Source organism: Psilocybe cubensis, chromosome 5 (genome assembly GCF_017499595.1).
Source record: "Psilocybe cubensis strain MGC-MH-2018 chromosome 5, whole genome shotgun sequence".
NCBI classification, from domain to species: Eukaryota; Fungi; Basidiomycota; class Agaricomycetes; order Agaricales; family Agrocybaceae; genus Psilocybe; species Psilocybe cubensis.
This window is the reverse complement of record NC_063003.1, coordinates 2,209,638-2,236,397: the sequence shown is the minus strand read 5'-3', so window position 1 is coordinate 2,236,397 and position 26,760 is coordinate 2,209,638. Positions and strand designations below refer to the sequence as shown.

General features: G+C 47.7%; 10 protein-coding genes across 10 annotated transcripts; 6 read left to right on the top strand and 4 right to left on the bottom strand.

The window, feature by feature from the left end:
• Positions 1-87: 87 nt before the first annotated feature.
• JR316_0006173 (Dolichol kinase EVAN) lies at positions 88-3,612 on the bottom strand (the record flags this gene model as incomplete). The annotated part of the gene is made up of 9 exons (XM_047891922.1): positions 88-210; positions 335-478; positions 567-624; positions 720-922; positions 999-1,964; positions 2,051-2,214; positions 2,306-2,892; positions 3,105-3,378; positions 3,444-3,612. The coding sequence occupies 9 exons, from the start codon at positions 3,610-3,612 to the stop codon at positions 88-90; spliced, it is 2,688 nt and encodes an 895-aa protein (XP_047749271.1).
• A 97-nt stretch (positions 3,613-3,709) lies between these two features.
• On the top strand, positions 3,710-4,144 carry JR316_0006172 (uncharacterized protein; the record flags this gene model as incomplete). Its single annotated transcript, XM_047891921.1, has 1 exon — positions 3,710-4,144. One exon carries the CDS (start codon positions 3,710-3,712, stop codon positions 4,142-4,144), a length of 435 nt encoding a protein of 144 aa, XP_047749270.1.
• A 3,209-nt stretch (positions 4,145-7,353) lies between these two features.
• On the bottom strand, positions 7,354-8,474 carry JR316_0006171 (uncharacterized protein; the record flags this gene model as incomplete). Its single annotated transcript, XM_047891920.1, has 2 exons — positions 7,354-8,292; positions 8,373-8,474. The coding sequence occupies 2 exons, from the start codon at positions 8,472-8,474 to the stop codon at positions 7,354-7,356; spliced, it is 1,041 nt and encodes a 346-aa protein (XP_047749269.1).
• Positions 8,475-11,408: 2,934 nt separating this feature from the next.
• Positions 11,409-13,253, top strand: JR316_0006170 (Branchpoint-bridging protein; the record flags this gene model as incomplete). Its single annotated transcript, XM_047891919.1, has 5 exons — positions 11,409-11,451; positions 11,514-11,678; positions 11,863-12,055; positions 12,116-12,563; positions 12,618-13,253. 5 exons carry the CDS (start codon positions 11,409-11,411, stop codon positions 13,251-13,253), a joined length of 1,485 nt encoding a protein of 494 aa, XP_047749268.1.
• Positions 13,254-13,614: 361 nt separating this feature from the next.
• On the bottom strand, positions 13,615-15,490 carry JR316_0006169 (25S rRNA (cytosine-C(5))-methyltransferase rcm1; the record flags this gene model as incomplete). Its single annotated transcript, XM_047891918.1, has 9 exons — positions 13,615-13,811; positions 13,867-14,052; positions 14,126-14,209; positions 14,264-14,307; positions 14,387-14,532; positions 14,593-14,830; positions 14,884-14,959; positions 15,044-15,298; positions 15,355-15,490. 9 exons carry the CDS (start codon positions 15,488-15,490, stop codon positions 13,615-13,617), a joined length of 1,362 nt encoding a protein of 453 aa, XP_047749267.1.
• A 938-nt stretch (positions 15,491-16,428) lies between these two features.
• JR316_0006168 (DnaJ protein-like protein ANJ1) lies at positions 16,429-17,912 on the top strand (the record flags this gene model as incomplete). Its single annotated transcript, XM_047891917.1, has 7 exons — positions 16,429-16,439; positions 16,496-16,789; positions 16,846-16,937; positions 16,986-17,058; positions 17,115-17,232; positions 17,284-17,613; positions 17,667-17,912. The coding sequence occupies 7 exons, from the start codon at positions 16,429-16,431 to the stop codon at positions 17,910-17,912; spliced, it is 1,164 nt and encodes a 387-aa protein (XP_047749266.1).
• Positions 17,913-18,353: 441 nt separating this feature from the next.
• JR316_0006167 (uncharacterized protein) lies at positions 18,354-19,746 on the top strand (the record flags this gene model as incomplete). The annotated part of the gene is made up of 9 exons (XM_047891916.1): positions 18,354-18,582; positions 18,638-18,757; positions 18,814-18,851; positions 18,914-18,987; positions 19,039-19,112; positions 19,163-19,207; positions 19,263-19,357; positions 19,413-19,612; positions 19,662-19,746. 9 exons carry the CDS (start codon positions 18,354-18,356, stop codon positions 19,744-19,746), a joined length of 960 nt encoding a protein of 319 aa, XP_047749265.1.
• Positions 19,747-20,101: 355 nt separating this feature from the next.
• On the bottom strand, positions 20,102-20,440 carry JR316_0006166 (NADH-ubiquinone oxidoreductase 12 kDa subunit, mitochondrial; the record flags this gene model as incomplete). Its single annotated transcript, XM_047891915.1, has 3 exons — positions 20,102-20,131; positions 20,191-20,360; positions 20,413-20,440. 3 exons carry the CDS (start codon positions 20,438-20,440, stop codon positions 20,102-20,104), a joined length of 228 nt encoding a protein of 75 aa, XP_047749264.1.
• Positions 20,441-20,688: 248 nt separating this feature from the next.
• On the top strand, positions 20,689-21,789 carry JR316_0006165 (Enoyl-CoA delta isomerase 3; the record flags this gene model as incomplete). Its single annotated transcript, XM_047891914.1, has 6 exons — positions 20,689-20,743; positions 20,806-21,021; positions 21,078-21,164; positions 21,230-21,351; positions 21,401-21,643; positions 21,694-21,789. 6 exons carry the CDS (start codon positions 20,689-20,691, stop codon positions 21,787-21,789), a joined length of 819 nt encoding a protein of 272 aa, XP_047749263.1.
• Positions 21,790-24,351: 2,562 nt separating this feature from the next.
• On the top strand, positions 24,352-26,505 carry JR316_0006164 (putative aspartic-type endopeptidase CTSD; the record flags this gene model as incomplete). Its single annotated transcript, XM_047891913.1, has 7 exons — positions 24,352-24,516; positions 24,582-25,231; positions 25,282-25,417; positions 25,481-25,711; positions 25,771-25,901; positions 25,966-26,114; positions 26,168-26,505. The coding sequence occupies 7 exons, from the start codon at positions 24,352-24,354 to the stop codon at positions 26,503-26,505; spliced, it is 1,800 nt and encodes a 599-aa protein (XP_047749262.1).
• Between the last annotated feature and the right edge of the window lie 255 nt (positions 26,506-26,760).

The following is a 26,760-nucleotide window of genomic DNA, read 5'->3' as shown; positions in this document are numbered from 1 at the left end:
AGTATGACGTCACCCCTTCCCCTGATCATCCTCATCGTCGCATAGCGTGATCATGGCATCGTCGCATAGCGTGGCATGGCATAGCGACTATGCAACACCACACACAACCAACAAACTCCACATATACAACGGCAGCGTCAAATTATCATTCTGATCCGAAACAGCTTCCAACAGCGCAGACACACATACAACGCCCAGGTACCCCGCGCTCTACATCCATACCCAAAAAAAAAAGTAAAAAAAAAACATCAGCCATCCATGATCCATGCTCTGTCATGAGTAACAAAAAAAAAAAAGAAGAAAAAAAAGGAAAAAAAAGAAACGCGAAACTCACCGAAAACGACTCAACGTACCCCGCAAGCCTCAACAACCCCGCCGCACCAACCACAGAACCCACAAACGCGATACTCCCTTCCAGCGTCTTGGATGTCGTAGACGACCACCTGTGCACTCCGATCCGTCTGCCTACAATCGACGCCTGCGCGATGTGGTGAGGTTAAGGTGAAGTCAGCTTCTGATTACGATTGTAATAAGGACGAAGGGAGAGGGGAGAGAAAGGTACTCACAGCCGCATCTCCCAAACCGAGGGTTAAAATGCCTGTAAACTGCAACAACCTACTGGGTCTACAACGCAAAAAAAAACATCAGCTACTCCATCCATCCAAAAAAGAAAAAAACCCAAGCCCGCAAAAACAAAACAACAACAACGAACAACTCACCCCTCAAGCCACAACGACCCCGCACTCCCCGTCAACAAATAAAAATGGCTCAATATCGCCGTCCCACTATCCCTATGATCCAAAAACTCATTCATAAACAAATGCACTGCCGCTCCAAAGGGGTATATCGCGAAGTAGCGTATGTATTCGACGAATGTGAAGAGGGCGAATGCGACGCTTAGCGCTAGATGCGTGAACGCCGGCTAGAGTTGCAAAAAAAAATCAAGTTCAAGTTAGGCAATTAATTAGCAGAAGCAATGGAATGGAGGATAAACGCACATCAACAGCAATCCCAGGAACAAACATCACAACCGCCAGCCCATGAAAAAACTTTCTCCGCGCATTCAATCCAAGCGTCGGCACGCGCTTATCAGCAGCATCAAGCAGGTCCGTCGCAACATTCGACATCATCTTCCCGCTCCCGCTAGCCACATTCGACATCATCCCACTAGCGACGTTAGACATCATCCCACTAGCGACGTTGGACATCATCCCGCTAGCCACATTCGACATCATCCCGCTAGCACTAGCAACATTCGACATCATCCCCGCCGCACCTCCAGCCCCATTCGGCAACGAGCTCGAGCTCGAGCTCGGGAACGAAGACGGCGTGATAGCGATGAGCGAGTTGGATGCACCATCCACATCCACACTCGTTCCACCCCCCATCCCCATCCCCATCGACGACGACAACGAAGAGGAGGAAGCAGGTAGCGCATTCGAATCCCCCGACATACTCTCCACCCCCACAGACGTCGTATTCCGCATCCTAAACCTCCTCGATCTCGCCAACTGCCTATTCCACCCCGCCACACTCAAAAGGCCCAATATCGCCCAATACACCACCATACCCACTCTCGCTCTCCTCCCTCCCGCTTTCCCCCCATCCCCTCCTACCCCCTCCCCCTCCGCTCCCCCTCCCGTCCTTTCAACAACATAATAAACAACCCACACCCACGGATCCCTCCCACCCAAACACCACCTCGTCCACACCCCCACCAGCACCCCAACACACAACACCGCACCTCCATAAAACCCCCCCGCATACAACTTCCTATTCCTCGCCTTTTCCTGCGGGAAGCGTAAGCGGTGCACGGGCCGCTGCGCGTTATTCCGCGAGAGCACGAGGAAGGGGGAGAGGAGGAAGCCTGTGAGTAGTGAGCCTACTATTAGTGCTATTTGGAATGTGAGCAGGGGGGTGGGGAGGCGGTATGTTCGGATGTAGGGGGTTGTTATTGGTCGGATCTGGGTGGTTTAAGATTAGATTAGATTAGATTAGATTAATTGGTTAAGATTAGATGAGATTAATTGATTTTTAAGGGAAGACGTACGCGAGCGATGGTGAGATTGAGAAATTCGAGGCCGATAGCTGTCGCGCCGAAACACGTCAACCCGAGCTCGCCAAGTGTGAACCCGCGATGGGCAAGTCTCAGCGCGACATACAGCGAGAATTGATAAAAGAGCGAGGCAACCACCGCCTCGAACACGTTTAAATCTGTACATATTATTTCATACGCGTTAGTTAGTAGCCCGAATCAAAAAAAAAAAAAAAAAAAAAAAAAAGAGAAAAAGGGAGGAGACTTAACAGTTCCATAATTTAACATCGTACACCTTGAGCGCCAGTTTGAGCGAGACCATCAGCACGCTCGTGCATAGCGCAAAGAGGATGTACCAGCTTGAGCGGAGACCTTCACTGCGCGGCACCGACGCGCGCTCTCCATCCACCACTCCCACTCCTCCTCCTCCTCCTCCTCCTGTTCTTCCCGTCGCACCAACACCCGCGTTTGCCCCCACACCCGTACCAGCACCGGCAGCGACCCTAGCTCTAACTCTAGCTCTAGCCCGCGCCTCAACCCACCAACTCGCGCACACATGCACCAACAAAATAACCGCACAATACGTGCTCAGATCCACGAGTCCATAGCGCGACAACAACGCCGCCTGCGCGGGCGCGAGGCGCAGGCGCGAGTTGCGCAGGTATAAGGGGGGCTCGATGCGCCAGCCCTGTGGGAGGATAGATGTTGGTATTGGTGTTTGTGTTTGTGTTTGTGTTGGGGAGAGGGATGGGGAGACGGAGACGGAGTGGAATTGGAGGAGCGTGTACGCGACGACGGATGTAGCGATTAGAGGTCCGAGGAGGAGACCGGTGAGTATGCCGTCATCGCGGCAATCTCTGCGATAAGCATAACATTACCGTGTCCATCCACCCATTCATTCATTCATTATGTACATATATAATTAACCAATTCATCATCGAATGATTCCAACGCGTGATGGTTAGATGACGCCGAAAAGATAACGAAAACCAAAGAATACGAAAAAAAAATGATATAGTCAGCCGGGCCGAAACAAGTTGGGGGGAGGAAAGGAAAAGGGTGAACTCACCGGTAATTTTTGGGGACGGACATCCATACGTATCCAAAGTCGCTCTTGTCGTAACTTGTTGGGGCGGCCTGGCGCCCGCTGCCGCCGCGGCTCGCGTCCCCAAGGCGCGGAGACGCCGGGCGTAGAGGGACAGATGGGGCGCTCAGTGCGGATGTGTGGCTTTTGAGTGATGTCGTTGGGGTTGGGGTGGTGTTGGTGGTGGTAGAGGTGAATGTGAATGTGCTGTGGACCCAGAGCATGTATAGTGAGGATACAGCGGACAGAATGCGCAGTTCTACGCGAATGAAAAAATTGTTAAGCACACACATACACAGAGGGAAAGAGAACTCAGATACGCACCGAGTGCAAGCCACACATGCGCTTCAGGATACGAAAACGGCGGTATACTCGGCGGTGTATACCCCGCTATATGACTCGCAGCATACAAAAGCGACGCAAGCAAAATCACCGACTCCGCCAGCTTGCGCGTGTCCATCGCAAACGTCCACGCGAGGGACGTCAGCGGCATGCGCAGCTGTACGCGGCACTGCGCAGGGAACAGGTATCGCGGGGCCAAGAGCACCGCGTTCTGTCGGGCACTGCGCCTGGTGTTGACAGCTGGGGAAATGTGTCTGTGGTGGTGCGCCGCCGTGCTGGCATTGAACGGCACCCGCGTCACCGCAGGCGAGCGCGAGCGCGTGAACGACGTGCGTCGCCTCGAGATAGACGCAGGTTTAACGGTCGTCGTCGACGTCGTCGCTGTCGAGTCTCCGGACGATTGCTCGTGGGGACTGGGCCTGCGCGCTCCTGCAGCAGCCGACGCCAGCGCAACGGGCCCGCGGAACCTCGACACCGCATCCCCATTCCTCAACCTCTTCTCTGAAAAATCGCGGCCGCGCAGATCAGATGGCAGGTCATCGTCCGTCTCCTCGTCCGAGCTACACCGCGATCCCGAGCTGCGTGCGTCACAAGAAGAGAAGACAGATCAGCATCGAGGCGCCCCTCTTCGGAGGGAGAGGGTGCTAGCGCTAAAGGCAGTGTGGGATTCGGACGCACCTTGAAGACCCGGCATGGTAACTCGTACTCCAATCCATCGTCACTTTCGCTTTTTCGCTCGCTTCTATGATGGCAGACCCTTGCCTTCTCCGGAATCTAGGGCCATTTTGCTGATGCTTTCGACTAGAGTCGCTTCGCCCAGTAGCCTGCTTGGACGAAGGCGGTGACGGTGAAGAATGTGAGCGAGGCAGTTTGACAGAAACAGAAAAATCTATATTATATAGTAGAAATGTAAGGGGTGGAAACAAAGACAGGCGTTTGGACTGGATGCACACAGAAGATTCAGGTTCGCGACCAAGGGGCGAAGCCACTTTGCATGACACGATACAATACCACGTGATTAATGCCGAAGATGCTGATTGGCTCGTGGGTTCGGCAGCGCTAAAAATAGCTTGACACCTTGTTTGCGCCTCAGTTTCCTCTTGCAATCAACATGCAATCATCCCACCAGGGTGATCCGCCGTAACTGTGGCACACTCTAATTTTGTATAGGTCCGTGTTTTCAACTTGAACTATGTCATCCTCCATACTCGCCGTTTTTTCCTTTGTGTCCGTGGTCAGCAGAACAGCTTTAGCTTATGAGATTGATGTTGCTTTTTGCGCTCCAGTCTTTTTCTGTTCCGTCATCAGGGTCAAAATGAATGCGGCCGCCACAACATCCCGATATTCCGAAGAAAGTCCTGGCTGTACTGCGGTATTCAATTGTACAGGCTGTAATGTTTCTGGCAGAATGGAGCCAGGAAAAACTAGTCGACAAAGTGGACAAAGTGGACGCCCAGCTCTGCCAGCAACATGAACGTGCGTAGCTCAGCTTCACGGCTGTTTCCACCGTCGGAATGTCCCGCTCCAGAGTTGCCGCGAAGGGTTCACTTACGACCGTTGGAGCCGTTAGCAAAACTTCCTTTCAATTTGCTGGCATATACTTACCTTACCACGATCTTATAAATATCCCATTCGCCGTTTTCCAAACCGCATATACGCATTTATGTGCGTCAATCTGGCGTCAATGAGATTGGGATCAATAAAGTGCTAAAAAAAGGAAATGCTTACATCCTACTTATGTCCTGACTCCTGGCCATCATCATCATCAATCCCCGCAATTTAGGACGGCGCATAAGCCAACTCAGCCAGCCTCCAAACCCGAGTCTGGAGTCATCCGCGAAAGGTGAAAGTGCAATCGCTTATTTTTTATTTTTATTTTTAGTTGCACAGATATTACATAGTTTCGCCAGGAAAGCCACACCGGCACAAAAAATCCTGTAATGCCACATCTTCCGTTGATACACCTTCGGCAAGAGACTTCCGCTTCAATCGTAAAATACGAGATGAAACAGTGAGGGTTGAGAGTGAGGTGAGAAGTAACTTCGCGATGCATAACATTGACGCTTGAACTTATGATCACAGCAAAATCTTCCCGTCGGTGGCCTTCTCTCTCCTTTGCTTACGGTAGTAGGCCGCTGAAACTGGGTAAGCTGTCGGCGTATATCTCGACCATTTTGCTGCCCACTTGCCAGCTCATCTGTACAGGTATCTCGCCGCATTGCCGTGCCTCCTGGGATTCCAGAAATGAAGAATTCAAGAACGCCCATGTATGTTAACTTGTCCAGCCAGCCGGAAGCGCAGAAACTTCTCCCCAGAATCATGCCAGGATCTGTCGGACGTCGATAGGCATTTTCATGCGCAAAAATGATGCGAGTATGATGGGTTCCAGGCGATGTAGGGGGCATGCATGTTGGGTTTTTCCAGCCGTCCGTGACAGGGGGAAAGACGAGGTAGGACAGGGGTATAAACCAGGCCCAACTCTGTTGCGAACAAGGGAGGCAATAATACCTGGCCACCTACCGATTGCGTTTTGATGGTGCGGTCGATAAAGCGCTATTGGCGACTTTCTTCCTTGCGGGGCTATTGGGGGATGAGACTAGGGGGAGTTGGTGCCTTCGGCCGAGTTGGGTGCCAATGATCAATTCCTCGATCCCACAAACAGGAAAAGGCCTGCCGCCTGAAGCATGCACTGGCCAAGCTCTGCACAAACGGTCACCTGTCAATGAGAATGTGACACTTCTCAGACCACAAAGGCAGCCGTTCACACAATAATCGGAATCAGCGCAAAATGCGCACAAATTTTGTGGTATTTCTCCCATCGCACATTTCCATGAATGACCGCGTTGTGCTGTGCAATCTGTTGCTCCTGTTTCGGCGTCCAAATGTTTTCGACTCCTTTAAAGCTTGCTTGGAAACTGCGTCATTTACCATTAGCATCAACCAGTACGTGGCTTGGAAGGGCTTGGAATGATAAAAACGATATGGACCGTTACTCGTGATTGGTGTCTGCAAAGCGATTCGATTGGGCCTGACAACTTTAATTTCTCGGTAATAAAAGAACACAGAATTCTGTCCCATTGTGTATTTTTGTGCTCAAAAATAAGGCAAATCCGCCTTAAGTAACCGTCTATATGTCCACATTTGTTTAATTAAACACTACGGAGGGTCGAGGATGCAATACAGATCAGCCACGGGGCGCCGAACAAAAGTCCGCTGTGCTAAAGCCCCTTGCTGACCGCACGGTATGGGCGGTCGTGAGGATCACCACCATACGCTCGTGTACACAGGGTCGCACAGACGTCCGACCGCATCTCCCCTCAGTCTCGTACATGTCAGCAATTTGTGTAACGCCTTGCGTCGGGCAAAATCTGGCCGCGGGTAGATAGCATCTGTAGCTAGACAGGGGGAACACCAATGAGTAATGTTGCGCAGATATTTCAGCAAAGATAATTTTATGGAGGTGGCCAGCGTCGGCTAGATGGCTGGTCGTTGATCCACGTGTATACCTAGGAACCGCGAAGAGAAAGTAGCCGTGTCCTTGAGAGCGAATAATAGATCGATGGACCTATCGACGCCACACGGCCCCCCCAGGTTTTGATAGACAATACCTTCGACTGCTGAATAGGTGGGAGAACGTAAATCCATGAGCACAACAAGGAATTGAATAATCATGCTTTCTTCCAAACTACGCTCGGAAGAAGGCGATGTAAGTTAAGGATGTAAAGTAAGATGCTAGTACATATCTAGGTATATGGCCGAAGATAGGACCGAGGGTCTTTGGTTGCAATAGCGATACAGAATTGTTTCGTTAGATTGGCGTCTGGTGGGACGAGTCCGAGAGACGTAAGGGAAAAAGTCATAAAACTGGAAAGGAGCGAGTTAAATTATTATGTCAAGGGACAGGGTTGAGACGACCATCAGGTCCATATGGTCCAGAGCGAGAGGGGGCTGTCAGATGAATATTATCCTGCTGACGCAAATAATCGGGGGTCCTCGATGTGTGTTGGAGTTGAGCGGGGTTAGGGAGATGAGGGAAACCTTGCCCGATAGAAAATCCCTGGGGATCAGTTAGAGATCGTCTATGTGGGTAAGGAAGGGGCGAATCGCGTGGGTTGTTGGTATTATGATGAGAGTGAGGCTGCGAGGTGATGTTAGGAGGAGGCGGAGTTTGGCTGTGCATGTTGGGGTCGTGAGAGGGGAAGGATTGGGCATAGTTATATTGTTGACGGGGTTCCTCGCGAATTTCAGTACGAACATTGAAGTTTTGACTGCCGTAGTTGTTGGTTATGGGACGGTCGGAGGAGTGCGAATAATTGCTGGGACTTCCGGTGTACAGATTGCTCGATAACGGACGTGGTGCTGGCTGGAACCCATTGCTATTGGTCGCGCCGTTGTAAGGATATTGAAGAGCCTTGAGTGGTAAAGGAGCTGAGACAGACGCGATGTGGTAGCCAGAATCCGAAGGGCCAGCGACGTCGGAATGCTGATGTTGCTGGTGATGCTGCTGGTGGTCGTTCAGCAGCATGGAATCGGACCAGGAGTTGGGCTCAATAACCGTCATGGGGCGTGAAGAACCAGACATAGAAACCGTCATCGTCGAAGGCGACTGCGAGCTTCCACGCGACCTAGGAGACTCGGGGGAGGACGATTCGCGACTTGAGTGGAATCCCAACGACTGGCTTCCTCCTGCGCTTCCTGTATCGTAATTTTTCGCCTTGTCTTTGCCGGTGGGACCTTTACCCAGAGGTATTCGATTTGATGGTGGAAGATTTAACGCCTGACGGAGACAACCATTCTCTTCCTCGAGCTCTGACACCCTCTGCTCCAAGGCCTGAAAGCGGAATGAATTGGAGGAAGTATGGACGTATGGTTAATGAAATTTCACATATGGTGGGGAAAGGAATTTCATACCTGAAGATGAGCAGCGCGTCGGGCGCGGAAAGCACGCTGGACATCTCTAGCACGGTTCGGAGGAAGATTGTCGTTTCTTTTGCGCCCTCTTTTTGAGGACATTAGAGGAGTAGTAGAACCGAGATATGCGGAGGAAAGGGTGTCTCCCTAGTGTTCAGTAGGAAACATATAAAGGGACTTCCGACGATGCGCATCGGCAAATATTAAATGGCCTTAAATGGCAACCTCGATCGGACCCCAGGGCCTGGCCAACAAGGTATGTAACCCTGAAAACAAATCTATTCAAGTGTTCACTAGGCTTTAGATGTTAGTAAACCGACAGCTTCGAATCTAAATGTATAGTACTCTCGCTTCGGGATCCCACGGATCTCGACATTGTCAACACAGGCACCCTTGAACCAACTCGCGGTAGCGGCGTGCACTGTCGAGTTTAGGGACCACTTTAACCTGATCTGCATCGTAATTTTAGAAATAACATACCTCATAAGATACCTCTGTTGTGCGTTCACTCCTCCCAATTTTTGTCACTCAATATAATTCACCATCGGTAGTATGTGGATTGCATAAATATAGTCTTTGATTCTCTATCAAAACATGTTGGGTGGCACTGGCAGGCGGCAGGGGTGTGTGCAAACGGGCGAACTGTTGGCTCATCCCAAATCACACAGATCTCGGATCGGCGAAGATTTTGATGCACGTGCCGGATGCAAGATAACGTAATAATTTTTGTTATGTCTTAATCAGTTCACCCGCCTCGACTGAACACTTCTCCGGCCAGTCGTAATCATTGAGCAATTGATTGCAGAACCAAGTCGCTGTTCACAAAGAGGCGTGTGGATGAGGACCTGCATCACTCGTTCCATCCAGTTACATTTTTCTCTGCAAAAACATCGCAATCAAGGATCGCCATATTTGCGCTGGGCAAACAGCGGAGAAAATTTACAGATCCGCTTTCCGTGTGTCCATGCCATCATGACCTAGAATGGTAAATGTCCGAAACAAGGCGCACATGATGTCTCTCGCGCTTTCGCGCCACTGTTTGATCTTCAGTCGCTACGCATGGTGGTGGGTTATCTTGGGATTATCTTTGAGACGCTCGCGGACGTCTTGAAATCCTCATCATTGAAGCAGCTCCGCCTTTTGGCAAGGCGCGTTTGGTGCCCTTGTCTAACATCTATGCTGAGATTCTGGCTGAAGACAGGAGCTCGGGTTTCGGCCGGAATGATAAGAATTTGGAATAGTATATCCGGTTCAAACCGGTTAACTTGCTTTCTTGCTTGACGAAAAACAGGAAGAATGTATGCAAAGCTCATTTTTTAATCTCTAATCGACTCCAATCAGTTGATAAATCTGTTGCTTGAAAGTCAAATGTGTTGGTTTGCGTTTACAAATACGCGTAGCAAAAGATCAGCGGCTATTGGTGCAGATAGGTTGTGATTCAACCTTACGCCGGATACAGGGGATAGCTATTCTACAGGTTGAACTGTAATCTGGCCATTGGCGTAATCTGGCGTGATTCAAGGGGACCTGGTAAGGCCTGTCAAAGCCTGGAAATGACGGTTGTAAGCCAAGCCTCTGTTCACAGATATTCCGGTTACCTGCCGTGGGTTGGAAAGGGGCAGGAGGCAGGGCGCTAATTCAAAATCGCCCGTGTATTCAACAGCAGCGGTGACGTTGCAAGACAGGGGGGCGCCAACCTCCAGGAAAAAGCCCTCTCGACCCTCTAACCTCGGGAAGCCAGAAAACAAGTGCCACGGTGCAAATTTATGAATCGGCTCTTGCCACCAATAATAACAGAAAGAGCAGCCAACGCAGAAATTTTTATTGGTCGGTTCCTCGTTTTGACATAGAAACGATGAAGACGGAGGCCCATTTTTTAGTCTCAAGAGTGTGATGGAGAATCGTTGGCATATCCGGGTATACGGGGAACTTGAAAAGTTACATATGTACACGAGCACCAAGACCGCCGGGGAACTCACAAATCACAGGTGGATATCATTTCGTGAGCGATGAAAAGCGTGGGGAATCTCTAAATCTGACCTACGGTAGTATGAGCTTAAGCAGCACATTCTAGAAGCTTTCTTAAGGTAGAACGATCAGGGTAGCAGTGGCATTGTTTACGCACCTGAAAAACTCGAAAATAATAGAAAACGTAGATGTCATGAGTAGGACTAGTGACAGGGTGATGTCGAATGCGATTTTCTCCAGTAAGTAAATGAACGGGGTTACCCGTAATACGAAACGACAAGGTGAGAGCAATTCCTCGTGTGATTGCATGTGGGACCAGCTGTTCTTTGGATATACTTTTCTGCGCTAAATTCCTGGTTAAGAGCTAAAGAGATTGTATCAATCCTGCAATTTTTAAGTGGCCGTGTAAAATTGGTGTGGCAGAAAGCTCCAATAGACGACATGGAGCAACTAGAAAGCTAAAACGTAGAATGGAAAGCTTCATCTGGTCAGCAGGAAATGTCTTCCGACATTTCCTGCACTGCAATGGAAAATTGCACCCACACAGGCCGTGCGGAGCGGAGAGGTTCATTCAATTCATTCCTTCAGGCTGCTGCAAACATCAGGGCAAGATGTCATACCACGCTAGTAGGACATCGTTCCGAAGGCTCTAAAAGCTGCGCTGGGTAACAGGCGAAGGTCGGGCAGTCGGTGCAGTTAGAATGGAGCCGGTTTGGCAGAACAACAGGAACATGAACCCAAGATGATAATTCCGTGCAACAGACATGACAGAAGATCCGAAAAAGGCACGAGGCTATTCAATGGCAGAAGTACCTGTGAAATAACACTGGAGAAACGAGTATTCGTGAACAGCAAAGTAGGGAACAATTCTTGAAGCAGTTGTTGGACTAGAATCAATGAAGTCCAGAGCGGCTGCCAGTCGGTCACGATGTGATTGATGAATAAGCGTCGGAGTTGGAAATGTGCACGCTTGCTGGGAGTGCGGCAAGCAATGGTCCTGGCCTCCTCTTACTTCACCGCCAACGATCTACCCTTTTCTTATCCTTATTTCTTGATTACTGCCAAAATATGTGGAAACCAGCCACCCGCCAAATAACTGGAACAAATGATGGTCAGTATACATGATTTTGATGCGCCATTGTTGCCAATTTCAATAAAAATTCTTTTCTTTAGTTCCCCTCGGTTCTCGACGTCGGTTTGGCCCTGCACCCGTCGACGATGCGCCGGCTCCTCAGCTGGCTCAACCTTCCCCTTCAGTGTATCCTAGATCCCACAATCAGGATGAAAGTCCCGGAAAGCGGGGAAGAGACGAGTCGCCAGTAAACGGTGATCCTAAAGGTAAGCAGACATAACATTCGTCAGCCTGACGTGTATGCCTTCGTTACATCGTGCAATTATCCGCCGCCGACTTATCGAGGTTGTATGCATACCTTTATTCTTTGTTTTGGATGGACCTGATCCAGAGTCTCACTGACGCTGACCAAAATGCTAACCGTCTGACCTTACTCATCACCTTCATTAGTTGACCCCAATGCTCCTCGAAAGCGGCGCAGTCGCTGGGGTGATGCCAAAACCGAAATTCCCGGCCTTCCCACTGCCATTTCTGCCGCTGGTGTATCTCAGGCACAGCTTGACAACTACGCCATCCATCTTCGATTGGAGGAAATCAATCGCAAACTTAGGTTGAATGACTTTATTCCGCCTGAGCGGGAAAGGTGAGCTATTGTGCAAGTTTCATTCTATTTTACCGCATATATTGATACATTTCTGTTTAGGTCAGCCTCCCCTCCCCCAACCTATGATGCCCATGGTCGAAGGACTAACACTCGCGAAGTCCGTTACCGCAAAAAGTTGGAAGATGAACGTATCAAGCTTGTTGACCGTGCTATGAAAAACGACCCCAACTTCCGCCCGCCTGTCGAGTATCACCAGCAAAAACGTTCGCAGCGCCCTTCTGACAAAGTTTATATCCCTGTCAAAGAGTTCCCAGAGATCAATTTCTTTGGTTTGCTTGTTGGACCTCGTGGTAATAGTTTGAAGAAGATGGAACGTGAGAGTGGTGCCAAGATCAGCATTCGCGGGAAAGGCAGTGTGAAAGAAGGAAAGGCCCGTCCTGACCAATATGCTGACGATGCAGAGGAAGATCTTCACTGTCTTGTCCTCGGTGACACCGAAGAGAAAGTCGCGGCTTGTGTCAAGATGATCAACAAGGTTATAGAAACTGTACGTCTTATTTATCATTTTGTGTTGTCTCGTTTATTCACACTGTTCTACCAGGCTGCCTCTACACCTGAAGGCCAGAATGATCACAAACGCAACCAGTTGCGAGAGCTAGCTGCCCTTAACGGCACTCTTCGCGATGATGAGAATCAAATTTGTCAAAATTGCGGTGGAGTTGGCCATCGCAAATACGATTGTCCTGAACAGCGAAACTTTACAGCTAACATCATTTGTCGTGTCTGCGGAAGTGCTGGCCATATGGCTCGTGATTGTACTGTCAACAAAGATCCTAACGCCCAGGCTGTTTCTATCAATGGACCCTCACAAGCTCTTAGCAGGACTGGATTTGATTCTGAATATGCCAGTTTGATGGCTGAATTAGGCGAAAACGCAGGACCTGGAGATCCCGGCAAGACACCTTGGGACGCCCCCAGCATGGGTCACGATATCACTGCTGGTGGTTCCAACATTCCCCCTTGGCGTAGACCAGAATCTTGGATTCAACCTGCTAACAATCAGCAAAATCAAGGTTTCCGCCCGCCTCAGGCATATGCAGGAGGGTATACCGGTGCTCCTGGAGGTTATGGGGGAGCGGCTGGTGGGCAGTGGGCTGGTTATGCGGCAGGTGGCTATCAGCAACCTCAAGATTACGCCAACTATGCCCCGTACTATCAAGGCCAATATGCTCAGTAATTCAATTGATCACTGACGCCGCTATGGATATCCGATCATTCACCTTCTAACAACTTCGTAGCACTAAAATACCTCTAAACAACCTTTTAGCTAGCGCCGGCTTCATCGCCTTTGACCGTGTTACCTATAATCACCTCTCCATACCTTCGACTAGTTTGTTTTATTGACAGCGGCCAAGTAACACTGAATTTTTTCTGACATAACAGGTTTACCGTTGAAGTCTCTGTCGTACTTTTGGGCCATCGCCAGATAGAGATGCAAACTCTTTCTTTCGATGTTGTATTCTTGCGTTTTCTTTCTATGATGTCATACATGTAGCCTAAACCTTGCAATTTTATTGTTATTGATAAATCACAGTTGTCTATTCCGACTTGTTCGCCGTTTTACGGCGTTTCTTTTTCTTCTTATGCGCCTTTTGTGTTAAGACTTCCTCGACGTCATCATCTGCATCAAGCTTCCTTTTGCTCGTTGTGTCCTGAACCTTAATAAAACAAGATACGAAAAAACCATTGGTGGCGTCCTCCCCTGGTAAACACCGTACGAGAGAACTTGCTTGGTCTAAACCAATTTTCATGAGTATTTGCAAACACCAAAGGCTGTCCTTGTGAATTACCTGGAGAAGAAGTCATTTCTTCAGGGTACCCTCTTCTGGGCCATGTGGGCAACACCTCAGTTTGAGGAGCTAATTGGAATGATCCAGCGACGGCCTCTTCAGACTCGAGGGCATTGCAAACGACACGTTCATTCTCAGTGGCGTGGATGCTACATGTCGAGTACACGATTTTTTTGACATTTGGAACTATAGTGCCGGGAAAATGTGAATGAGAAACAGGGTTCAAAGCCAGATTTAAAAGGCAGCGCATGAGACTTACACCTCATGGCGTGCTTAATCATCATCAGCTGGAAAGCAGCTAATTTATCTAGACGTTCTTCTTTGTCCGCGTCGTTCTCAATTTCTGGGAAAACATCGGTTTAATTCACATTGACAGAGAAACGGGCAAAAAATGCACCTGTTTCTATCAGGTGGTCCAACCGATTGACTATTCCAGAGCCACTGCAAGAAGGATCTAATAGACTACGAATTATGCCCTATTTAGTGCGCCCTATTTCCTGATAACATAAATACTTCTCACATGTGAGTGACATTGGAGAATTGAGGGTCTTGAGGGTCGGTCGTTAAGAAGTCTGCGTTGATCGGCAAAGCATTCGAACACCCAGCTTTAGAAAGCATCATTTTGAGGGTTGTGAAACGTTTTCGATCCCTTTCAAAAGCGAACAACTGCAGGAAAAGGTTTAATTTAATGATCTGTAGAAGCTTGTCACGGCGAGGTACACAGACCTTCCCTCTGTTTTTCATAAGGGCACTCAAGTGTGATGTTTTATTGCCCGGCGCTGCAGTGGCGTCGATCACAACACTTTCTTCGGTTGCCGGCGGCGATAGAACAAGTGCTGGAAAACACGATGCTTTATCCTGAAGGATGATTTTTCCGCTTGTATACAGAGGATCGGTTTGAAATGTAGTGCTGGGATGAAATAAGAGTAAATTTGGTACATGGGCATCTTTCGAGAAACCTTTCCTAGGAGCACACGGATGTAAATAGATAGACAAAGTTTATGGCAAACAACCTACTTGGATGAAAAAGGATCGGAAAGTTCGAAGCCTCGAGATTTTAGGGATTGAATAGCTTCTTCCAAAGTGCCCAGCCCTGTATTAACACGAACATAACGAGGTATAAGAGCTACGAGCAATGTGAATGTTTAGCTCTGCCTCTGTGAAGGGTTTAGGTTACCTGCTCTTTCATCTCCGTTATGGGCGAGCTGTTCATTCGAGGTCGCGCCTCGTTTGATCTTGATCTTCTGAAACTCTCCATGCAGCCGCGTCTTATGTCGCAATACAGCTTGCTTTAGGGGCCCGTCACCAGCTTGTATGCCACGGGCCAGAAGCAAATCATGTACAAGAATAAGAGCGAGATTTTTGGAGGTCAATTTCCGCTCTTCTTTCATGAGCTTTGCCTTTTCGATGACTTCAAGGAGAACAGCCTTGACTACAAATACTTTCTCATTGGTAACATCTCAAGGGTGATTCGTTTGAAGACCTCACATTTCAGCGTCTCGATCACGAGAGCGGCAGTCCTCTTCCTATCTTTCTCAGGCAAAGTTGCAATAATACCCTTGATAGAGCCCTCTTTGGCATCGATGCGATCCAGTGTCTTAGCAGCTTCGAAGTAGAAGTTCATCGTATATTTAAGATATAGAGGAGAACGTAACAAATGACGGGTAACAGCTAGGAGTGTTGAGGAAGGGAAATGAAAGCCAGTGGGCTCCGAAAGCGTCAATATATAGCCCAGCTATAACACACTAAGCCATGTCTGTATAAACGAAATGTGGTTAGACATTCCGCCAAAACGCGTGAAGGGTAATGAAAGAAATGAATATCAGAAGTATTGGATCGTCAAGTTTGGCAATGCCAATTCAGACAATGTAGATAATAGTTTGAAAACATCATGTAAAAAGCATAAGAGTTGGGTACTCACAAAATGTACGTGCAAAAACCGACCACGCGTTGAAGAAACACGCTCTTTATGGTTGAGGACAACGATGGCGACCCTTATACGAGAAATTTGTTTTTCAAAACTCCGCTTCAAAATTTGAAAATGCAACGTGACCGAGATCACAGATTTAGGCTGCCATCAAGCGCGTCTACACTCAAGCTCTTTCGAGAGCATTGCCGCTCGTTCATCATCATCTTCTGGTCTGCATTCTCCACCTATCATCTTTCTGGACGTTTTATGAAAATCTCCCAAAAGTACGTATAGTAGTTTTCTCATCTCCTGCCTTCGCTAATCAACATCTTACAGTGCCTATTGAAACAGAATTTTATGAATTGCTCGGCGTCTCGCTCACGGCCACCACAGGTAACCTAACATCTCGACGTACAATCCTTGCATGCTCTCATGACCTTGCTACAGAGGAAATAAAAAAGGCTTACCGAAAAAAGGTGCATACATATTTCGTTGGACTGATCTGGTTTCAGTAGACTCATTCATTGCTTCGTAGGCCATAGAACATCATCCCGTGCGCAAAGTTTATTTGAAAAAGACGAGCCACGTTAATCCCGAACACATTATAGGATAAAAATATCAATGACCCAGATGCCGCACAGAAATTTCAAGAGATGGCTGCCGCGTGCGTGGTTCTTAACAATGACAATGACAACCAATCACTTACATTTGTTCATTTAGTTACGAAGTCTTGGTTGACGAAGAAAAACGTTCAATATATGATATGCATGGAAAGGATGGTCTCTCAAGAGGTGGTCGCGGAGGACCTGACATGGATGCTGCCGACATTTTTGCCCAATTTTTTGGTGGTCACCCATCTTTTGGATTCGACTTCGGACCGGATGCTCCAGGAAATCGAAGGGGCACGGGCCAAGATTCCATAATACCACATGAAGTGACGTTGGAAGACCTGTATAATGGAAAGTCAGTGAAGATGAACATGGAAAAAGAGGTTGTGTGTACGGTATGTAAAGGGTACTGTATTTTTCCCTTCTGTTTTATATTAGACTTTGACCTGTTTCGATATGTAGCTCTGGGGCACGGGGAAATGCGAAACCCAAGCCATGTTCTACTTGTGATGGTGCAGGTAGCACACACGTCAAAACAAGGGTGTGTAGTGATAGTATCTGGTTCGTTTTTAAAAACGTTAACATGGATTAGTTACCAACAGGTGCCTATGGGCTCTCGCGCGCTCGCTGCACGGATTGCGGAGGTTCTGGTCAAAGGTTAAAAGAAAAAGAAAGGTCGGCGACATCTATCTCAATAGAGTGTTTGCGCTAGAGTTGATCAAATATTGCAGGTGCAAAAAATGCAAGGGTGAAAAAACGATTCATGAAAAAACTCGCCAAGAAATCTTTATAGAAAAGGGAATGACAGATCGTCAGCGAATTGTGCTAGCTGGTGCTGGAGATCAAGAGGTGTGTATGTGCAACCTTTGAATTTATGTGTATGCTTACCAAATTCCACAGCCTGGACTCCCTGCTGGAGATGTCATATTCATTCTGAAGACCAACCCTCACGAATCCTTTGAAAGATCAGGAAACGATCTCCTTACCCATGTTACGATTACCCTATCAGAAGCTCTGCTCGGTTTTTCACGCATCATACTCACTCATTTAGATGGCCGAGGTATCAGCCTGACCTCGCCGCGTGGAAAAATTATCAAACCTCAAGATTCTATTGTGATTCGAGGAGAAGGAATGCCTGTCTATAAACACCCTCAAGAAAAAGGAGACCTTTATGTCATTTTCGACATTGAAATGCCTGATCAAGAATGGTTACGAACCGTCGATGTCAAGGTGGGTACCATGATTTTTCTCTACACAAATAGGCTCGCTGAAGAAATATATAGTCTGTTGAAGCCATCCTCCCACCAAAACGACAGAATGTGGACCCACTTCCTGAGATTGTCGATGAGGCCGACTTTGAGGAGAGCGACATTGTCGATGTGCGTGCTCGGTCTGTCCCGCACAGTCATAATTTCTTTGACCATGGCTTTTCATCGCAGTTTGGCGACGACGAGGACGACTGGGAAGACGATGATGATGACGATGATGACGATCATTACGGACATGGCCCCGACTGTCCCACCCAGTAGTCTGCGCCACATCACACCTTATGCCCACTACTCAGACCTTTTTTTGTCCCTTATCCGGTTCCGCGCTGCTCTTTGTACTATAAACACATCTTTGGACCTCTTCTATCATCTTTTACCTACACTACCATTATACACTGATTACCCATTGTAAAACTTACCCCCAAAGATCTAATACTACTGCTACCACTGGAACGGAAGCTTTATTAAGATTTCTGTGAGCATGTGCCAATTGTCTCTACAGCATGAGAGTTCATGTTTAAAATTATGCAAGAAACATTCAAGACGAGGACAACACTCAGCACTGGGCTTTTAAAGCCTTCCACCGTCACACGTCCTTCGGTGCAGCTTAATCCGTCGCTGTAAAGTCCCTCGAACCTCGCATAACCGTTTACATCAGACATGGGAATGGCCTATCTCTTGATTTTGCCTGTCTTATGCCTAATGGCGCTATATACCCAGCCGGTGTCAGCATCATCCAGGCCACAAATTCTTCTATACACTGCAACGACTGGTTTCCGACACGACTCTATTCCTGTTGCAATTGCCGCTTTGAAAGCAAAAGAAGACGAGATCGATATTGACTTTTTCGCGACGGAGGACCCTGCACAATTCACGGATGAGAGTCTTGCTAGGTTCGACGCGGTGTTATTCCTGAGCACCACAGGCGACGGTGCGTGGCGTTATATCTTGCCGTATATTCGTAGTTTTGACATGCTTTGAGACAGTTCTGGACGCAGCGGGAGAGGCTGCTTTTCAGCGGTATTTGAACTTGGGAGGGAATTTTGTGGGCATTCATTCCGCGGCGGCCACCCTGGAAAACACGACATGCTACGTCAGGGAACTAGGCATGCCTTTTACGGTTTTTAATATATGTCTACATGAATGCTGACCAGTCCTACAGGGGCGGTCTTCGATTACCACCCAGAACTACAAAATTTCGTATGTCTATTATTTTAAATAACAAATCTTTTTGACGGTCCTAAGGTGGCTCCTATGTGTAGACAGTAGATGTATTGCAGCCGTCACATCCCAGCGCCAGTATGCTTCCTGCTCAATGGACCGTTGCAGATGAAGTGTAAGGCTAGCATTATGCAGAATACGACATCAGTCTGACTGTCAGTTCTAGATATAACTTCAAGTCGGATCCACGTGCTCTAGGAGCAGTCGTGGTACTATCCGCCAATAAAGCGAGTTATCATGGTGAATAATCTCAGTTCTATAAGCATCCAGTTTGCTACACTGACAATTAGATCCTGTCGGAAGTCACTTCGACCAGGGCGAGCCACATCCCACAGGCAAGTTTTCATCTCGTGTTGAATGATCCCATGTATGACTGTTGTCGCCATTTAGCTTGGTTCCAAGAGCACGGAGCTGGTGTCCAAAAAGGAGGCGTCGCGGGGCGTAGCTTCTACACAAGTCTTGGCCACTTGAACGAAACTTGGCAGGTGAGGATATTCCCTGGAACAATGGCTTTAGTGTTTCACGCCGCCATCCATCTAGAACGAACTGTTCCTTGAGCACATTTTGGGCGGTATCTCATGGGTCCTTCAGGCCAATACCACTCGAGGATTCAACGTAAATGGTCGTGTTGGGAACCCGATGAGCATTAACTCCAAGTCGGTCACAACAAGCATGCTGGCCCCCCAGTCAAGCAACGAACCCAATGCTCAACACAGCGGTACTCAGGGTAATGCCTTCTCGTAAGTCATTTCCCAAGCGATCACAGCATTCGATTGACAATCGAAATAGGGCGTCTCAGGTGGTAACGGGTGTGGCAACCCTATTGACCCTCGGTGTTGGCCAAATTCTAGCAAAAAAGATCAAACTTATATAGCTCTAGTATTGTTACCCGTGGACGATTTTGCATTTTCACTGTAATATTAGTACTCTTTCATGGTTGTTGAGGTGAATGACAACATCACCGTTATGCGCTAATGTACCAAAGTTGCAGAAGATAGCTCTAGAATCAGCAATTTTGAAAAAGAAACCTATTGAGCAGGTTGGCAATCGCATGCTCTGAACAAGACTCGTCGAAGTTTGATTCTTCTGTGCGGTTGAATTGAGAACAATGGGTGGTGACTGTCTTGCTATAATTCTATCACATCTGTGGTATATACAGTGCAAACTGAGTGCCTTCGGGTTTCGAATATGAGACGACGGAAGGTAACGGATGAGGTCGGCGTTCGGTCTTAAGTATCAATGACCTTGTAACCCTTCACCTACACGTTGACGACCGTTAGCCTTTAAATTCAAGGTATTATGAGGTCTAATCACACACCCGGTTTGTTCTCAGAAGAGTCAAGTATTTTTCCGACAACCACTTGCAGTTCTCGTAGTGGTTAACGCCCTCGGCCTTGTGGCATTTGCCCAGCTCCTCACGGACAAGACGAGCCTCCATGGCCTTGACCCATGATTCTCGAATATGATTTTCACGCTCCTGCAGCTTTTCTACATCACATGAGCTACGAGGGACGTGGTTGAAATAGCGTTGAAAAGGTACCTTTGATTGCAGCGACGCTCGCCTCCATGGTCAAGTATTAAGGTGTATTGTTTGCACTTGCTTGTCAACGAGATTGTGCCGAATTCGGAGTCTGAGCCAAAGTTGTTACCCAATCACATGCCCATCCTCTACAACCACGACCCTGCTTAAATGCTTTGGGCCATGGCAAACCTCCGGACAACTAGACATAACTTAACCGGAGGCAACGTACATCCTTTGCATTCAAAGTACTCTGCTGTTTAATCCCAACTTTCTTTCCATTGTCACCATATAATCATGTCTTCAACCCTCTCGCTGCCCGTTGGAAACCCCTTGGTCACTCTGACGCACCGTGTGTTTAGTTCACACAAATAACTCGGTTTGCACACGCCTGACTCTTGAATATTTTCTTAGCAAAGCCTTCTCTGTGGATTTTGGAACTGCACCATGGAGTCGACAACCGTCTTACACAGACACTCATCAACAAGGCTATAATGCCTGCACTTGATGCCGTAGAACGGGAATGGCGAGTACACCAAAGGGCGTCCGTTGCAAATAAGAAACCAGAGGAAGGCAAGGGCGCACTCATTATAGTCGGAAAGAAGGATCAGGATAAATTCTTCAGTAATGGTACGATATCCAGCGCCTCATCTCGATGCGGCGGCTCATAATCCGTGATTTTCTAGGTTTGGACTTCGCCGACTCATTGAAGGATCCGAACTTCTTCCAGTTGACCTTCAACCCCATGTTGACACGGTTGTTAACGTTCCCAAGTCAGTGCAATATACTATTTATATCTTTGTAGGTGGTTGACTCATGGCTCCTTGTGGGTGCACAGTACCTACCATTGCGGCAATCAATGGTCATTGCTATGCAGGAGGTTTCATGCTGTCTTTGGTCTGTGACTACAGGGTTATGACTGATGGAAGCTCTCGCAACGCCTGGATGTGTATGAATGAGGTAAACGTTAATTTCGTTTGAAAAGTCTCAATGGCTTAATCAGTACTAGGTTCATTTCGGAGCACCATGGCCCTTGTCCTTCACTGCGATCTTGACTGCAAAAATTGGCGACCATCGACTTCATCGAAAGATTGCCCTGGAAGGACATCGATTCTCAGCGACCGAAGCCCTACAAGACGGTATTCTAGATCACATAGTCAAGGGGAAAACAGCGGACATACTCGCGAAAGCCGAAGAAGTAGCAGATCAAGTTAGTGGCAATGCTGCCACAGGTGTATGGGGATTACTCAAGGTAGGTTATTCAACAACTACCCTTCGGGCTTGAGTACTAAATTTGACTAGTTAAATCTGTACCGTGATGCATTGGAAGCAATGCAAAAGGATATCAGATTGGTGGACACCCGAATGGACGATGCTGCTGCGAGATCGAGGCTTTAGGTATAAACTGATGCATCCTTACGCATTTGGACACTGTTTCTCTGGAATGAAATGGACGTTGGAAATGATTTTGTCGTCACCTTCCAGTTGGGTTTCCCGATAATGAACTGAGCCTGTCAGAAGGAATCACATTGCCTAACTGTACGTAGATTTTCTGTGTCCACCACTGGCTGAGTTTTCGTTTTCTCTTTTTTGAATGTTATCGCACAAATGAAGTGCTCCCATCTTATTCTTTACCTGGTCTGGAAGAACAGTCACGGATACTAGAGGCGACTGTAGAAATTTGATTACTGCTGAAATTCATTCTACTTACAGGTTTTAGTCTGGTAAAGTACAATCAACTTTTGCGGGCCCCAAAGCTTCCATCGACATCGGAACACACGATTGGGACATTGCCAATTTATGACGTCTTGCGCACTTCTTCCTGCTAGTAACCCCTGGGATATTTAATGGGGTTTTCCAATTCGTGTAAGCTCATTATCTTGCATCCTAGTCAATTCAACTTACATGTCGAGATTTTGTACAAAATTCGATTCTTCCGGCATGTCGAGGTTTCTCGCAAGAAACAATAACAGTAACGTCTCCAAGATTGGCTAGGAAACTACTTCAACCATAGAAAGCGGCATGTGTCTATATCCTCGGGTGCCTAGAAGCAAACCAAAGTGGCCTGGATTCTATTATAAAGTTCGCAGTAAGTTATGGGTCACCCTTCCGATTCTAGTAGGCGTGGACTGTTGGAAGCCAACCACAATGATATCACTGTCAATGTATCCGTTTGTCTAGTGATTCATTCTCGGCACAGGTGAGATGATCACGACATTCAGTATCTTTTTTAGTACAGTTTTTCCATTTCGCAGTCGTCCCTATCTTTAGGCACAGCTTTGTTGAGGACAAGGAGGTCCTAACGTGCCTCAGCGGCCAGACCAAAAATGGCGCCTGAGTTGCTTTTGGTAGTATGCGGGCATGGGCGCCAATGATGCCGGTTTCCAGACCTTTTCCTCAAGAAAGCTTGCCTCTCAGTGCAGGTGACTGAGAACTGACACTGAGAGTCCGGTTTATGAAAATGAAGAACAAGCCAGTTTTAAACGTCGTCGCGAATTATCTCTCAGATTGTTGTTGTTGGACGTGGGATGATGAATCAACCTCTCTACTTTTTTCCGTGTAATGGCCATGTTTGGTTTGAAGATGTTGCGAGAATGATCCTTCAGGCTTCAAGCTTCAACACTTGTTGTGTATCGCGCTTACTGCTCACCCCCATAGGATCTCAACTGCGCGCATCGACCGAATTTCAAGCCGCATATATCTATGGCATGATGTGCATCCCACGCTGCGAAATTAATCTGTTCTTGATATTCACGTCAATGATGAAACATGTTGGATAGATAGGACAAACGTTCACTTATGTACGATTGTGATAACCTTCATATTTGTTAACTCATAGAAGGTGTGCATTTGTTCTAAATTTCTACCTATACGTGACTTTCAGTTCAAAGTTTATGCAGGCACACATCTTGGACCGGACAACTATCGTTTTAGCTTTCTTGATGACGTTCTGTTACGATAGGGCTCTTCGGTGGTTTCGCCAGGATTGGATTGGATGACTTCGGACAGTCGCTCTGATTCCCGGAGCTGAATTCAATAATCAATAATCGGGGTCGCATACCGTAGTCCAGCGTAGGCCCAAATTGGAGCAGAGAAAAACTCTGTTGACGAAAGTTTTCTGCACTGTGACCCCGTGGGTATTTTGACCTTAACTTGATCGCTTTCTTTTATCAAACTCTAACAAAACGGTCTCAACCAATTGATTGCGCACTGCGCAGGCAATCTGACCATCTGCTTTGTAGTATGAGGTATTATTTGAATACGTTGACCTCAACGCATTGCCTTTCGGGTACGCTGAGTTGCTCGCACCGGGAGGACCGACCATGCCGTCCTGCGATGACGATGTAAAGGGGCATTGAAACGAAAATACGACCAACATCAACGAAAGCTCGAAAGGGAACTCAAAGCTGTGTTTGGTTTCCAATGCACTTCTGATGGTCATTTTTGAGAAAATGTTCCGCCTCATCTCTGCACACGTTCCCAATATCACATCAACAACCTAACTGTACTCAACTCCTCGTTAGTCTATTTTTACCACCTCGCAACAGTATCAACATTCGACTGCCAGATACATACCCCAGTGTCTATTTCGGGAACGTTTGGATGGGAACGGACGGAAGTTTACATCGTTAATCATACGCCTGGGCAACAACAATGTGCTTTTAGTACATGTCCATCATCAGAAGAGAACAATCGGCTGGTAGGATTCAACAGTTAGACCGGCGTACCATGGATACTAAGCAACCCACAGATATAGCTATCTAGCGAAGAGAAATGGATGCATCACATATAAAGCAAGATACCCAATCATTCCCATCTCTTCATTCGATTTTCTTCCTTCCATCCTTCGGTCCACCCCAGGCTGGGTCTTTTTCATTTTTTTATTGCGATTCCGTTTTACTTTGGTGTCTCTTCATTCATTCTTAGCTTGAAATCAGCATTCTTTTTTTTTACTTCATCATGAAGCTTTCAGTTTCGTTATCTGCTGTTTTGGCAGGCGTTCTCTGCATGCTGTCCGTGCAGGAAGTCGATGCCGTCCCTCTCAATCAACGGGCCCCAAGATTCGTCACTCTTCCTCTCAAGCGTGTCCAACTAGAAGGCCGCTCTGGTGTGCACGGACAAATTGTACGTGAAATCCATTCACTGCTTCATGCATTTTTCGGTGTCATTTAATGGGCGTCTATTTATAGTATCTTCAGCAACACATGAATCGGGCGATCCGGCGGTTGGCGCGTATGACGAAGCGCGAGGAACCGTCTCATGACGACCTCTACTCGAGAATGGAAAGGCGAGTTCTCGCCATCGAGGGACCCGAAGGCCTTGAGAATTTGGAGAGGCGTTACAACCGCATCGGTGTACCGAAATTGGCACAGACTACGAAGACGCCCCTGAAAAAGGCGACGACTAAAAATGCGGTAGCTCCCAAGAAGGCCACGACGAAAAACGCGGTAGATCCCCCCCAGAAAGCCACGACTAAAAACGCGGTAAATCCCCCACAGAAGGCCACGACTAAAAACGCGGTAAATCCCCCTCAGAATGCCACGACTAAAAACGCGGTAGATCCTCCCCAGAAGGCCACGACTAAGAATGTTGCATCTCCCAAAAAGCCGGACACACTTGCAGCAGAACTTTTTAGCCAAAAGTCCCAGGCTCATGAGGGTAACACCAAACCCACGAGCAAAGGCCTCCACAAGGACAATGGACAGAGCAAGGGTAATAATACTATCCCCACAGGAACTATTCTTGCAGTTGCTGTGCCTGAGGTCACCGCAGACACTGGTGATGTGGCTTTCGCTGCTGTGAACCCTACAGCGAGTGATTCTTTGGGTCTTGACATTGAGTACGTTGGCAGTCAAATATCTTGTACCGTTCGATTCTAACCCACAAAAGGGCCCAAGATGTAGGATATCTCGCCACCGTTCAGATCGGGACCCCTCCTCGAGACTTTCTGATTCTTATGGACTCTGGCTCCGCTGACTTCTGGGTTGGTGCCGAGAACTGCGTATCTGAAGGTGGAGGTGGTTGCGTGAGTAACCCACGAGTAAAATCCACTACAAACAATAGCTAATTTCCGGCTTTTGTCATCAAGGGACAACACAACTTTTTAGGCCCACAAAGTAGCTCGACATTTGTCAGCTCCGGAAACACTTTCTCTGTTACTTACGGGACTGGTGATGTATCTGGAGATATCATCACGGACGATATCACACTTGCATCCCTTGCTTTGCCTGGCCATCAATTCGGCGTGGCTACTTCCGAGAGCGTTGATTTCTCTGCTGATACAACTCCATTCGATGGGTTGATGGGTCTTGCAAAATCCGTCAGTGAACTATTATGAACGCTATTTTTGACAGAGAATCTGATATTGTAACCCAATAGACCCTTTCTGAGCAGGGAGTCTTGACCCCTGTAGAGTCACTTCACGAAGCTGGCTTGATTTCGGAATCTATTGTCTCGTACAAGATTTCACGTTTGGCGGATGACAAGAATGATGGAGAGATCACTTTTGGGTAAGTTGTGGACATGAATCTTATTTTGATGGTTTTGCTGATAAGATAACGTTGCTGTAAATAGTGCTTTGGACCCTGCCAAATTTGTTGCCGGGACTGAGGTCACTCTTCCGAATGTCAACGCCCAAGGCTTTTGGGAAGCTGATCTCCAGACAATCTCGGTTAACGGACAAGACACTGGTCTCACTGGCCGTACCGCTATTCTCGACACTGGTATGAATCCGGTTGATTTTAATCGTATCCTATGTCTAAAATTTTGCTTTTAGGAACAACTCTCATCGTCGCTCCTGCTGCTGATGCACAAGCAGTTCACAATCTCATTCAAGGCGCTAAATCCGATGGCCAAGGAGGATTTACTGTTCCTTGCACTTTGACGGATAGCGTTGCACTTACATTCGGCGGGTCTTCCTTTGCTATTGATCCCAGAGACATCGCCTTCACCCCCGTTGATCCCAACGACCCAACGGGTGACTGTGTCTCTGGTATCACCTCTGGTGACATTGGGGGGGCAGACGAATGGCTGGTCGGTGATGTATTCCTCAAGAATGCATACTTCTCGACAGATGTCACTAAGAATATTATAATCCTGGCTCAGCTCGCTTAATGAGCTCGGTTGGGATGGACTGTTCATTGGTTTTTTCCAAGAAATGAGGAGATAATTAAAGTTTATTGTACACCGCTACGGATCGCATGTTTTTGTATATTTTTTACTAGCTTCGGCTATTGTACACCTTCATTGACTTAACAATCCATTCAAAGACTCCTCTCGTTTTGAGATTGAGTCAATGAACAACGCGGACCCACATGAACCAAATTGGGCCCGGTCGGATTGTGCCGGTCGTGCAAGCGGGGCTAGTAT